This window comes from Mytilus californianus, unplaced genomic scaffold (genome assembly GCF_021869535.1).
Source record: "Mytilus californianus isolate M0D057914Y unplaced genomic scaffold, xbMytCali1.0.p SCAF_12, whole genome shotgun sequence".
Taxonomy (NCBI): Eukaryota; Metazoa; Mollusca; class Bivalvia; order Mytilida; family Mytilidae; genus Mytilus; species Mytilus californianus.
Window position 1 is genome coordinate 28344074 of NW_026262604.1, and position 14071 is coordinate 28358144.

Consider the following 14071-nt stretch of genomic DNA (forward strand, 5'->3'; position numbering starts at 1 on the left):
CATTTTTTCCAACTGCACAATCTGCCAAAGTAGCATTAATTTCAAATATTGTCATTTTTATTTAGATATATGCCAAGGCTTTAGCCACAAAATATATTTGGCAACAAGATGTATTCATAAAAGATGTTAGTTTGAGTTCAATACCATTTGGTAAAGCCTTGACTCATTACTTTTTTGACAAAAACTGTTTAAAATTGCATTGTGTTTCAATTTGTTTATAAATTGTCTATTTATGTCTCTCTCGATCATGTGGCTCCTCGATTTTCCGGGTATTTTTACAACAATGTGCTTCAAATGTTTACGGTTCAGCGTCCACAATAAAGCGGAAACACGAAACTTATAAATTATCATTTTCACTTATTATCTCATAGTGCCTTCCCAAGTATCTGTCCTGACACACTTTTAATTTATAGACAGAACCAACATTATTTTTAAAGTATTTTACTTTTTTTGCGATTTCAAGGACAACATGATAACTCGTAACAATCCTCCTCCTATATATGGCTAAAAGTGGCTTAACTTTTCAATTTAAGTACTTTTTTAAGTAAAAGAGGAACGAAAGATACCAGAGGGACAGTCAAACTCATAGATCGAAATCAAACTGACAACGCCATGGCCAAAAATAAAAAGACAAACAGAAATATTAATAGTATAGATGACACAAAATAGAAAACTAAAGACTAAGCAACACGAACCCCACCGAAAATTGGGGGTGAACTCAGGTGCTCCGGAAGGGTAAGCAGATCCTGCTCCACATGTGGCACCCGTCGTGTTTCTTATGTTATTACAAATCCGGTAAATAGTATAATTAGTTAAGTCACATTCGTGAAAAGGGAAGGGTATTGTAGTTACGACATAAGGAACATATCCGATATCATTTGTGAAACGGTTATTCCATAACGGTCAACCAACTCGTGATGGCGTCCGTAAAATTTACGAAGGGATGATTTCAACTTCACCATTTGGAACTCTTGGCTTAATAGCTTCCTTGTGAGCAGCAATCCTCTATCAAGGAAATCATGATAGGAAACACAAGCCCAGGAATATCGTAGCAATTGGGAGATATATATTCCGTATGCAGGCGCTGCTGGAATGTTGCTACATAGAAATGGAAAGTTCACAATTGAGAAGCTGAAATCATCTCTTTTGTCGTAAAGTTTTGTTTTCAACCGTACCAATTAATTGTCACAGAAATGAACCAGAAGGATTGTTTAACCAATACCACGTTCACAATTCGGTTTGAAGTTAACTCCTCTATTGTTTGTCCTTAAGCTACATATTAATTCATATAGCTTAATTATTAACGTCCATCGATTCGAACTTATATAAAAGCATGTAAAACATTCATCGCCACATCAAAATTGTCTTACGATTCTGACCATGTGAGTGAAAATAAATTGAGAATTTATTGATTTGACCTCCTTAAGTAAGATATTAGCAAACTTGCGACATTATATCAGTTGTCCTGTACATGTATAACTGTTTTATGTGCACTTGCATATGATATGCCTTATTAGATGTTTTTCTGCGCATTTACAAGCAAACACTGCTTTATCGTTGATGGCCAATATCGAACATACATATAATATACAACTTACCTCGTTTATGGCACGCAGCAGAACATTCTCGTTTCGTTTTGAAATTATTATTGTTACCCCAACAGCCACTATATTTGAACCTTTTACACTGATCAATTTGTACGTCATAATAATATCTTTTTATTTGTGCATGACATGAACCAACAACTTTCGGTAGGTCGCAGATATTAACACTCGATATAACACTAATTTTCTGCAATAATATAAGTATCATGTAAATTGCATACATATAAATAGTTCATAGCCGTATCATGATTAATATTAATCATATGTTTGTCAATTTCTATTTTTTAGTTATTTGTAAAATTCCGTATATGAACCTCTTATACATCTAACTTCACAGCATGTCAGACTATCGTTTTCCCACTTATACTTAACATTATTATATCACTAGTACATGAATGTTAATCTCAAACAGTCATTTTCTTAAACTTAAAACGTCGAGAATTGTTTTTTGCTTTTTTCAGATATGTTCAGTAAGTTTTCTTGTTGTTAATAAAGAAATATTCAGATATTTTTTCTGGCAGTCAATCCTGTACCGCTCAGTACCTAATCATGCAACTTCGTACGTTGTTGTTTAGTACACATTAATAAGCAATACTAAAAAGTCTGATTACAGAATAAAGTGATCTTCATAAAGTGCAGCGAATTGTTTGAACAGTTCTGACCACTGTGACAGAGGATAAAGCTGAAAATTAACAGACACTGAACATGACTTAATAATTTATTGGTGTCCTTTCAGAGCTGTTCAGATCAAAATGGCTAACATTTCAAACATGGTTTACAAGTTTATCTACTTAGTATGTCGTATTTGATAATAGTATATAAGTGCATTCCACAAGGTCGTTCATTTCTTAGATTTTTTATGACGTCTTTACACTGAATTGGTTGGATGCATATTGATTGAAAATATAGTCTAAAAAAACCTGATTTTTATTTATAATTTAACTGGCTTTTATCTAGCTTTCAGTACTTTGTGTCTTTTGTCTGTCTTTATATAACTTTGTTTTGTCCGAACTGTTGATTCAAGCTGTTACATACTGATTTTGTCATTTTGTCATATGTTGTGCAATCAAAACCACTGTCTTATTTTATTGGATGAGCACTCATAAACAAGTTTAACCCCGCTACATTATATATGCGTCTGTCAGGACCTTGTTTTTAAGTATCATATTTGGTTAAGTTTATTGATTTGTCAATAATTAGGCCGATGTGTTTTGTCATTTAATTTGTTTTACATTTTGTCATTATGGGGCCTTGTATACCTAACTATACAGTTTGTGTTTGCTCACTGTTGAAGACGGTAGGTGACCTATAATTGCTATTATCTGCTTCAATTGGACTCATTGTTTCATGGTTATCTCATTGCCAATCATATTGCATCATCTTATTTTAAGGTCTTTTATTTGTTTTCTTTAATCTATAATCCTTACCTCAAACAATCAAAAAATTAAGGAGAGGACTGGCAGTGAGACTATCCACAAGAGTAAGGTGGTTATAAGCATTTATAGCTCATTGTTAGCGATATTTTATAAAAGCTATGCTTTCTCTGTCCCATCAATGTTTTCAACGTATAATTGAAATTGATCTTAACAAATTTAACAAATTCGATTCCGTAAAGATACTACATGTCAGTAACTGCTAGTAGTCTGTTGTTATTTATGTATTATTTTCATTTTGTTTATTTTCTTTTGTTTCCTATTGTGACATCGGACTCGGACTTCTCTTAAACTGAGTTTTACTTTGCGTACTGTTGTACGTTTGGTTTTTCTACATTGGCTAGAGGTAAAGGGGGAGGGTTGAGATCTCAAAAAACATGTTTAACCCCGCCGCATTTTTGCGCCTGTCCCAAGTCAGGAGCCTATGGCCTTTGTTAGTCTTGTATCATTTTTAATTTTAGTTTCTTGTGTATAATTTGGAGTTTAGTATGACGTCCATTTTCACTGAACTAGTATACATAGTTGTTTAGGGGCCAGCTGAAGGACACCTCCGGGTGCGGGAGTTTCTCGCTGCATTGAAGACCCATTGGTGGCCTTTGGCTGTTGTCTGCTCTATGGTCGGGTTGTTGTCTCTTTGAAACATTCCCCATTTCCATTCTCTATTTTATAATGTAACCTGTGTCTGCTACTTCACCTACATGGTGAACATTCAATAGTCCACTTTCGAGTTATGTCCTTCACCGGAAAAATTCGTAACTTATGCGCGCCTTGAAGTCATTTACTAGATAGAGTGGTTCGCTTGTATCCCTGTACTATTAAAGTTCATCAAGCGTCTTCGTGATCGTCATTATGCAGGATAAACTAGAAATAATGTTTGTTCCGTGGGTACTAAATCATAATTCCCAAATGACAACAGTGATGATTATCAATTATAAGAATTTGATTTGCCAATTAATCGTGCAATATAGCATCATATCTTTTTTTCAACCACTCGCTCAACATTGTATCGGAAGTGACGATGCCCAAAAACTCATATTGTTGACTAAAACCAAAGTTTTTGACGGTAATGCAACGAACTCGAAAGTGGACTATTCCATTTCTTTTAATGATGCAAACCTTAATCATGAATTTTTAATTAATTATATAAAGTGGCTTCGTTTAAATAAAAAATTATTCCCAATAACCAAGAATAAATTCTTTTCACATTCAAGTCGGAACAAATTTACAATACAGGTGTTTCAACTTAAAATCGCAAAAATCAATCTGGAAGAACACTTTTGTTTATATCAGCTTTCAATTTAACATTTTTCTTGATTTCTATTATTTCTTGACAATTTGTTTTAAATGTTTATAAAACTTTTATTTACCTGTTTTGTCTAGTATTTCCCCTATCGGGTTTTTTTATATTCCCAACTTAAGTAAACTTTCTATGTTGTAATGTTATACTTCTATTTCAGGTAAGGGTGGATGTTGAAGCCTGTTAAAATTGTTTAACCTGCTGCATTTATGTGCACCTGTCCTAAGTCAGGAACCTGTTGTTCAGTGGTTGTCGTTTGTTGATATGGTTCAAAAGTGTTTCTCGTTTCTTATATAGATTAGACTGTTGGTTTTCCTGTTTGAATGGTTTTCTACTAGTCATTTTTAGGCCCTTTATAGCTTGCTGTTCAGTGTGAGCTAAGGCTCCGTGGTGAAGGCCGTACTTTGACCTATAATGGTTTACCTTTTACAAATTGTGACTTGGATGGAGAGTTGTCTCATTGGTACTCATACCACATCTTCTTATATCAATTTACTTTATCTTTATAAAAGTACATAACATATAAATTCAATTTAAAGTTGTGAATGTGAAAATAAAAATTCATAAAAACTTACCATAGCGAGGAAAATATAAATCAGTGGAAGTCTTAAATTCATCCTGTATAAATAAAGATAATATTCATTAATTATTTATTATAATATATACACGATTCAATGACATAAAAGATTAATTATACTGATTATGTACAGGTAAGCTCATTAGCAACATATGCAGTTTTGAATAATTTGTATTGATATATGTGGTTAATTATCTTCTTAATACTTACATTTCATCATTTTTTCTTAAACCTTAAACATTCATTCATTGTTTTTTTTTTAAAACCAACGGTCTAACCATTATAAAAAACGAGAAGCGAGAAACACTTATGAACCACATCAACAAACGACAACCACTGAACAACAGGATCTGCCTTATATAGGAATAATGAATCCATCTTTTTCTCGTAAAGAATAGTCATTCCGAAATGTGAATCGTTTTAAGAATTGAAGTTGACTTAAATAAGTTTTCTTTTATTCATTTTTAATAACAATATTATTAATTAATCATTTTAATAATTTGCTTGTATTTGTTTTTTGTTTTTTTTTGTCAATAAAGAAAAACAAAAAGTCATATAGACAAATAGATATAAGAAGATGTGGTATGAATGCCAATGAGACACCTCTCCATCCGAGTCAAAATTTAGAAAAGTAAACCTTTATAGGTCAAAGTACAGTCTTCAACACGGAGTCTTGGCTCACACCGAACAGTAAGCTATAACGGGCCCCAAAAATTACTAGTGTCAAACCATTCAAACAGGAAAACAAACGGCCTAATCTATATAAAAACGAGACACGAGAAACACTTATGAACCACATCAACAAACGACAACTACTGAACATCAGATTCCTGACTTAGGACATTAACAAAAACGAAAGACAAGAAAAAAAATTTACAATAGCACACTAACACAATGACGGGATGTATAAGTACCGAGCCACGTCAAATGGATATTACAAAAAGTATTACAATAAAAGTAATCAAGTACAAAGACAAATAAAAGAACACTATAACACGTAATTCAGATGAAAAACGTCAGTACCTAGAATCTATACTTCAAGACCATCATGTATTATTTATCAAGTTAATACGGAATATTTATCAACAAGGTATTGGTATCTTCAGATGAACATGAACTGTTTTAGAAAAACAGGATGAGACGTTCTTTGACATAATCTTGATTCATCAACTTCCTGCTCGGACACTGGTGACATTTTACAAAGTCTGAGTAGCAACTGTAAACTCTTGAATACCGAATTAGTTGGGAAATGTATATCCTATATGCAGGTGAAGTTTGTATATTGCTACTAAGGTGGGGGAAATTGTCTCGTTTGTCATGGATTCTGGTCCTGAGATGACCGCTTATATCACATTCAAGTTATAAGTCTAACAATGAGGCACAGGAAGCCGTGTCTGTTGTTTCTTTAATTTCTAGTTCTGGAGGATGTAATAATGGTACCCAATCAAAAAAGTTTGGATTGTTAATGGAAATAACATCATCAATTTATCTAAATGTGAAATTAAATGATCTGGCTGCTTTGATCTTCTGGTTTTTGACAAGTGTCTGAAGGATCTCCGACTTATATGAAAATAAGAAGAGGTCGTCAAGGAGAGGCGCACAGATCGTTCCCATGGGAAAGACAATTTGTTGAAAAAGTCTCCAAATTCTACAAATATGTTGTCAATAAGAAACTCCAGCATACTGATCACTTGTTCCTCTGTGTAGCTTGTTTTACCTTTTTGTTCACTATTAACAAAATATGCCGAATGGTATCCCAAAGTAATAAATTTAGAGTGTATATCACCATTGTTATGTTGAAAAGTATTGCTGATTATTTCTTTTACATGATTTTTCAATTTCACATGGAAAATGGTGGTATACAGGGTTGAAAAATTAAAAGTCTTGATAGAACTAGTTTCAGAGATGGAACGACATTTAAAATTACCCAGAAGTTCTTAAGAGGTTTTTGGAATCCACATATGGTTAATACCACTACGCGAGTAAACAGTTTCACAGTACATCTGAAGACCCTCTTTCACTTCAAACAGATTTTTTGTCGATGTAATGAACAATTCTTTCGTCGAACAAGCAGATGAGCCAGCAATGTACCGTTGTGTGTACGATATTTTGTGAAGCTTATGTATCCAATACAAACGAGGTTAGTCCTCCGATTTGCTGTTCAATGTAATGTTCAATGAAGCCATGAAGGACTTATGATTCGCCAAAATCTCATCCTTGTCAAATGATATGTTTTTATATATGGGATTACATGAGTGCTCATGTATGCCTAATTATTATACAAGACACTAGTAGTAGTACAATTTACAAACAAAGACAATATTATTTGAAGCTTTGTCCGCAAGAACAACAACATACTTATCGTGAAGAGATGATAACCATTTCACAGCTTTTTTGTCTCTGAAAACGGACTTTGGTCGATCATTCACACAGTTTTTCAACTTATGAATTCGACGTTTTATCAGAGACCTGATTGTTTTGACCCATTCTGACAAAGTGTCCAGTTCAACTTCTTCACTGTTAGTCCATGCTCTGGTGTAGTCCGCAACGGAATCCATAAAGATTTTGAAGTTATGGTCATAATTGATGTTTTGGGTTCCCTAAACTGTTTTTGAAAATAAAGTGGAATTTTAGATGTTACCTCCTTGTGATGTAGAACGTTGCTGATGTTGATTGCATCAATTTTTTAATTGGTAAACTGAACAAGAAGGAAATTCCTCTTTTTCTCATGTAAAAGTTCCGATCTTACTGGTTTAAAAAAGACGAAAATGTATTTATGCATCCTTTGTCATGTATTAATGCATCCTTTATGCATCCTTTATCAATTTAAAGTTGTGATAGTGAAAATATAAATTGTAAAACACTTCCGAAATCCTGTAACACGGACATCAGCGGTGGTATTTGGAGAATCCTGCATAAACGAAAACAATATGTAACCATCATTCATCATAATGAAATACACTATCCAATGACATATTATGTTAATTATACGTAACCTCATTAGCAACGTGTGCAGTTTTGAAAAATTTTATTGATAAAGGTATGTGTGGTTGTTAAACTTCTTTATACGTACTTTCATTGTTTACCTTATACATCCATGCGTTGTTATTTTTATACATACTTTCTTTAAACATACATTAATTGTTTTCATGACACCAGAGGTTACATAAAAATCTATTTAAGGTATGAACTACTTAGTTAATTTCCGTTTGATGTCATCTGGTAATTTTTATATAGATCACTCAAACGAAAAGAAAGAAAGTTTTTCATAGAAAACGTCTCGGAATTAAAATGGTTTTGAATCTATCTTTTTCTCTTCAAAATTAATCCAAAATATTAATCGTTTCGAGATTTGACATATACTCAAATACTTTTTCTTTGATTTTTTTTTATATGATTCAGCAATTTGAGGAGCAGTTTACGACGGTTGTGTGTTTTCATTCAACATAGGACCTGATTTATTCTAAACTATCAAATGATTTCTTGACAATAAATTTTATTTAGTTATAGCATACAATGTCATGAACATAAAATACAGGTAAAGTTCCAGTTTGACATTATTTTCATTTACCATTCGTGAGGATCATGGTTTATATTTGTGTTTCTGGGTGATACTCTTAGTAACTGTTGGCAAAATCTAATTAGGTTTGAGGATGACATGTCAGGTTCAGTGCTAAGGTTTAAGAGTAAGCCCCATTATGTTATCTATAAAAAGGTGCATGATTAATGAAATCTTACTATGCGGAATCTTGTACAATTAAATAATGATATGATGGACCAAAAACTATAAGAAAAGTATGGTATTAACCAATTTGACATCTACCAAAAAGGAATTTTGCCCCTTAAGTTTCTTAAATTGATAGATTATTATAAATTGTTCACTTGACACAAATATTTTGAATTTGAACACAATATCAGGGACCATAATAAACTGGTCTTAATTGATTTTTACAGCGGATATTATTCTTTTTTTAGTTATGCTGCGGTCAGGGTTTCTTCTATAGTTTTGATTATAATTTTACAATAAATTTTCTAAATCATTGATGAAAGTTTGTCTTAAAAGAAAAGATCAATCTGAATAAGACAATTATTCACAGATTCGTACGTCAAAGAAGACAATTGCAGTGATCGCCATCGGCCAGTTCTTTTTTTAATTAATTCAATTTTATCTAAGTATGCCTAGGGTAAATTAACTTTGTACAAAGAAACTTTTGGGTTAAGTACTGACAATGTGGGAATGTTGACGACCAAACGTCGACTAGTTCGAGGATTCTGTAATTTTGCTGTACAGAATATTAACTTTTATAAGTGGAACAAGACGTTTAAACTAACATAGGTTATTTTGTATTCAATTTATAAGAATAGAAACAGAAGAGAAAAGAAAATTAATATTATAAGTGGATTGAAATCTAAACCACTCCTTTCAATGGTAAGATAAAGAAATGTTTTATTGTATTAAGTTTAGTTGCTGAGCTAAATTGAGTAGTATTGCCAGGTTCTAATATTTTTTTTTTAATATTCTGAAATAAGTTGGCTTGTATTGTGCATTTACAAAAATATACATAAATGGTATGTGTAACTGAGCAAATTCAGAGAAACTTATTCATGAAAATATGTGTCCCTAATTTTCATCTCGCATTTTAATGAGTCCACCTAATTGGGACGTCATCATCGCGTTAACAGCAATCTCCTTTGAAAAAGTATCAACCCCGTGTAAAATTATGCTAGTGATTTGAAAGCTACATCAAGCTGCATTTTGCAATAAACATGTGTAAGAAAATCCAGATTAAATGATAAAATATATATTTTTTTAACTTATTTCACCGGACTATTTAATTGTACCATCAGGGTGCCGATTTCCTTTTTTCCTTGCATTGTCGCGCTAAAGTTCTGTCTTATTCTGAATTATTTGGATATGTGTGTCGTCGTATCGTATTTAAGTTTTAATAAGTTTGGAAGTTATGTAGTTTTGATATGAGATAATGAATAATTTAAATGCAATATGACAAAACTAGATCGCTTTAAGAATGATGCGTCGTGTATTGAATTCAGTATCAAGTCACATGATACCTGTCATTTGAAATATATGCATAGGTGAGTAGGTGTTAAGTCGATGATATTGTCATGACATTTCAGTAAAAGATAAGGATTGTATCCTGATGAAACATACATAATTGACATCGTTATAAAAATAGTTTGCCATGCGTTGAATTAATTATTGAGTTAACCATTGTTCGTGTACATTACGATACGGATTTCATCAAACAACACTCTACTTGTCAAAATGTATTTCATGGAAGAAGAAAAAAAAAGACTGGCTCTGCAATTGACAAAAATATAAAACCTTGATCCGACACTTCTAACAAAATAAACCAAATTATTTATTAGTTGTGATATATATATATAGAAGTCATAATTAAAAAATCAACAGAATTAAAAAAAAATATAAGATAAAAACAATTATGCAGCAACCCAAATCATTAAGACAGTTATTGAGGAAAATGTTTTGCTTATGTGCTTTGTCTATATGCCATCTTGTTTATCGTTTATGACAAAGTAGTTTGTTTTATAGTGTTTAAGATTATAACACAATGTTGACTGATGTACCCAAATTTTTAACATTTTTTCCTATTATGTCTGTTTGTTTTGTTCACACATTTTTGTCAATATAATAGAATTTTATGCGACTGTCATACAAGTGAGAGGTTAAAATAGCTATAAAATCAGGTTTAATCCACCATTTTCTACCCAAGGAAATGCCTGTACATTGTACCTAGTGAGGAGTATGACAGTTGTTTTCCATTCGTTTGATGAGTTTGAGCTTTTTATTTTGCCATTTATAAGGGACTTTGCGTTTCTAATTTTCCTTGGAGTTCGGTGTTTTTGTTATTTTTACTTTTTTCATAACACTTGTACACAATCAGTACAAATGATAATGTGTAACTATTGTACATTTACAGTACACAATTAGTATAAATGATAGTGTAGTAATAATTGACGTGATATCACACAGCAAATTGTTTCCTCATTCTTACCTTTAACATATTGAACATCAGTAAATTAAGGCGACAGTAGTTTATCGATCTTCAAATCTTATTAAAAAAAATCATAACAAGATAACAAACACAAACTCTGGGATTAGCATGAACTTAAAAAGGAGCTAGGCTGGTTGCGTCGACATGGTAAGCGTCTCGTGTTATTCAGGCATCAACCGCCATGCAAGTTCACACAATATATTTATAAGACCATAGGAACAACTACTTTTATACCCGACTATACAGTATGTTTTTTCTCATTGTTGAAGGCCGTACGGTTGCACATTAATGCTTTTATCCACTTCATTTGGATCTCTGGTGGACAGTTGTCCCATAGTTTTAGCGAAGGGACGTTTTAAACGTTTTTATATTTTCTATCAATATTTAATACATGTTCAGAACGAGAACAAATTAACAATTAATACATTAGGCAGGATCTGCAAGGCATATGTCTAACGGGATAAAGGGCGGAAAATGCTGACTGCCACTGGGAAATGAGTGTATATTGGACATAGTAAATATATGTCCGACACTTATCACTAGTAAACAATTTATGATATGAAACGGTCATTTTGATCTGAACAGCTTTTAACTGACTGAACAATACGTTATCAAGTCATTTTCAGTATTTCCGTCAATTTTCAGATGAATTCACTGCGATAAAGCTCGCACTGTTCAAACCATTTGCTTGCAATTAGTTAAGATCTGTGCAGACAATGTTCAGATTGAATTGTCTGAAAGCTACTGAACAGAACTGAATATTGATTGCAAGCGAATTGTCTGAACAGTTCTGAATGTATCCTGATGTGGTTAAGTCTTATAATTGACTTGAAGACTGAACATGATTGAATAATCTATGATTGAGACTTCTCGCAGATCATGTGAAGATCAAAATGACCATTTTAGATTTATATTCATGTCCCACTATTTGGACCAGATGATGTAATAATTTTTACATATATTGGAAGGTGAAACAGCAAATTACATCTACTTTAGCTCTTATCTAAGCACGAAGAAATTTCTTACACACACTAAGATATGACGGGTTTTTGTATTCGTATAATTTATTGATTTCGGCCTGAACAGAATATCTGTCAAACAAACATCGGACAAAACATTCAAACTGTCAAAAGTATTTTCCGTAATTAAAGTACTTTTTTAATTATTCTGTTAAGAAGTTAAAATCAAACTGACCGTTTATCATGACAATTCTTTTACCAATGAAAGATGCATTACCATTACCTTGTTGTTTCGCAGTATCTGTTTTATTCAACACACCAACCAATCACAGTCCCTGTCATTTCTAATCTAATATTGCTCGATTTAAAGCCATTCTCGAATTTAACCAAAAACTGCCAGGTCCGTTTCTTTTTTCCGTTAAAGATCAACTTCTCACAGCTAAACAGCTGAGCTTCATTATTTAAAGTTTTCATCAACATGTTAAGCTCCTATTATACAAAACGTACCTTTAAATACCGAAATATTCATATTTTGTAAACTCTTTCAACATTTTGACAAAAGTAATTGTTGATCAGTGGACACAGTGTATGGTGGTTCTCTTTGACAGTCTGTGAACCTTTGTCGGCAGTAGTTTTTACCCTGACAAAAGTATTAATATCCTAGATGTACAATGTATGTCGACGATAAACTATGAATTCTGTAGGTTCATTTTTTGAATGGAACGATTGTTGAGTTGCAAAGTTAGCGTAGACCTGCAGTGCATTTTCTGGACAGAAAAGAAAAAGGTTGGGGGTTACTTCTGTATAACTATCCATAGAAAATAAATATAATTTTGAGCTACAAGCAACATATGCTTTATATAATACAATTTAAGAACAAATTTTACATACAAACTCAAAATACATTTTATTGGAAAGGATGAACATAACAAAACTAGAAACAGTCATTGACTTTATGGAGGCACATCTAGGATAAGAGACATATTACACAAAAGGATGAGCATAATTAACCTTGAAACAATCATTGACTTGAAGGAAACAAACCTAGGATAAGAGACATTTTACACAACAGGATGAACATAATAAACCTAGAAACAATCTTTGACTTGAAGAAGACAGACCTAGGATAAGTGACATACACAATCACCGGTACGTGTGTGTTGAGTATTTTCATAATGGATTGTTGGTTCTTATGAAACAAAAGAATAGTCATTAACCTTAACAAAACGAGACTTTTACCCGACGACACAAAAACTAATAGTTATCCAAATTATACACGGTCGTTAACACAAAACTATTAAATCTGAACACGTCTCATTAGACAGAGTATAAAACAGTAATGTTCTGAATAAAAGTTAAGAGACCATGCACAATCTACTATCAGTCATTAATTCCTTAATTTTCAGAATAACTAAGGGCAGTTATATGTCAAAAGACAATTAATAATGGGGTTCCCGACTTGAGACTTGTTCATGAAAATGTGGAGATTTGAATTTGTTTTCTTTTAAATGAAAAATATCTCTTAACTTTGTACAAACCGTACAAGCAAAACAGTAGTAAACAATACCGTATTACAGAATGCTAATTGCTACTGAAAGCAAACTCAAGTATTCTGAACTTGCAGATATGAATGCATACTGTTGGCACATTAATATTGGTGCCTGTACTTCAGAGTAGATTTCATACGGGGGCGTCATCAACAATATACAAAATATTTTCGCTCTCCGACATCCTGATGAAAAAAAATGAGTTCGTCCCTCAGGGTATCTTCAGCTCAGTGATAATGTTTACAGCATACTTTTCTTAAGTTCTCCGTTGATTTATTTTAGAAATTAATAAAAACAATTAAAACCAAAGCCTTCAAGAAAAAGTTACCGTCAATACTGTTTTTAGGTTTCGTTTCTTATTTCTAAGCAGTAACGTACATTCTGCATCATCGTATGGCGTTTACATATCACAATTAATACGTTACGTTACGCTCGTATATGTTCACACGTTTAATGCAATTTCCACATTTTTATGCTTTACCTTGATTTGTATCTTCTTAATGGATGCGATTTGAAGATCGATTAACTACTGTTGTCTCGAATTGAAAGCAATATCGTTGATTCCGCAAGTTTTAGAAATTGTGTCATCTTCATTATTAGCATTTGAATAAACTGTACA

The 14071-nt window shown here is 32.5% G+C and overlaps 2 protein-coding genes across 2 annotated transcripts in view; both read right to left on the reverse strand.

Annotated features, from left to right (window-relative positions):
* Nucleotides 1-4963, reverse strand: part of LOC127721644 (carboxypeptidase inhibitor SmCI-like) — an 85868-nt gene extending 80905 nt beyond the window's left edge. Inside the window, exons 1-2 of the mRNA XM_052228418.1 lie at nt 4910-4963; nt 1599-1791 (exon numbers count right to left, since the gene is read on the reverse strand). Coding sequence (XP_052084378.1) covers nt 1599-1791; nt 4910-4951 — 235 coding nt within the window. The 5' untranslated portion in view covers nt 4952-4963. The remainder of the gene's footprint in view (nt 1-1598; nt 1792-4909) is intronic.
* The window catches only part of LOC127721643 (carboxypeptidase inhibitor SmCI-like), a 90459-nt gene that overhangs the window by 26013 nt on the left and 50375 nt on the right, over nt 1-14071 (reverse strand). The gene's annotated exons all lie outside the window — the stretch shown is intronic.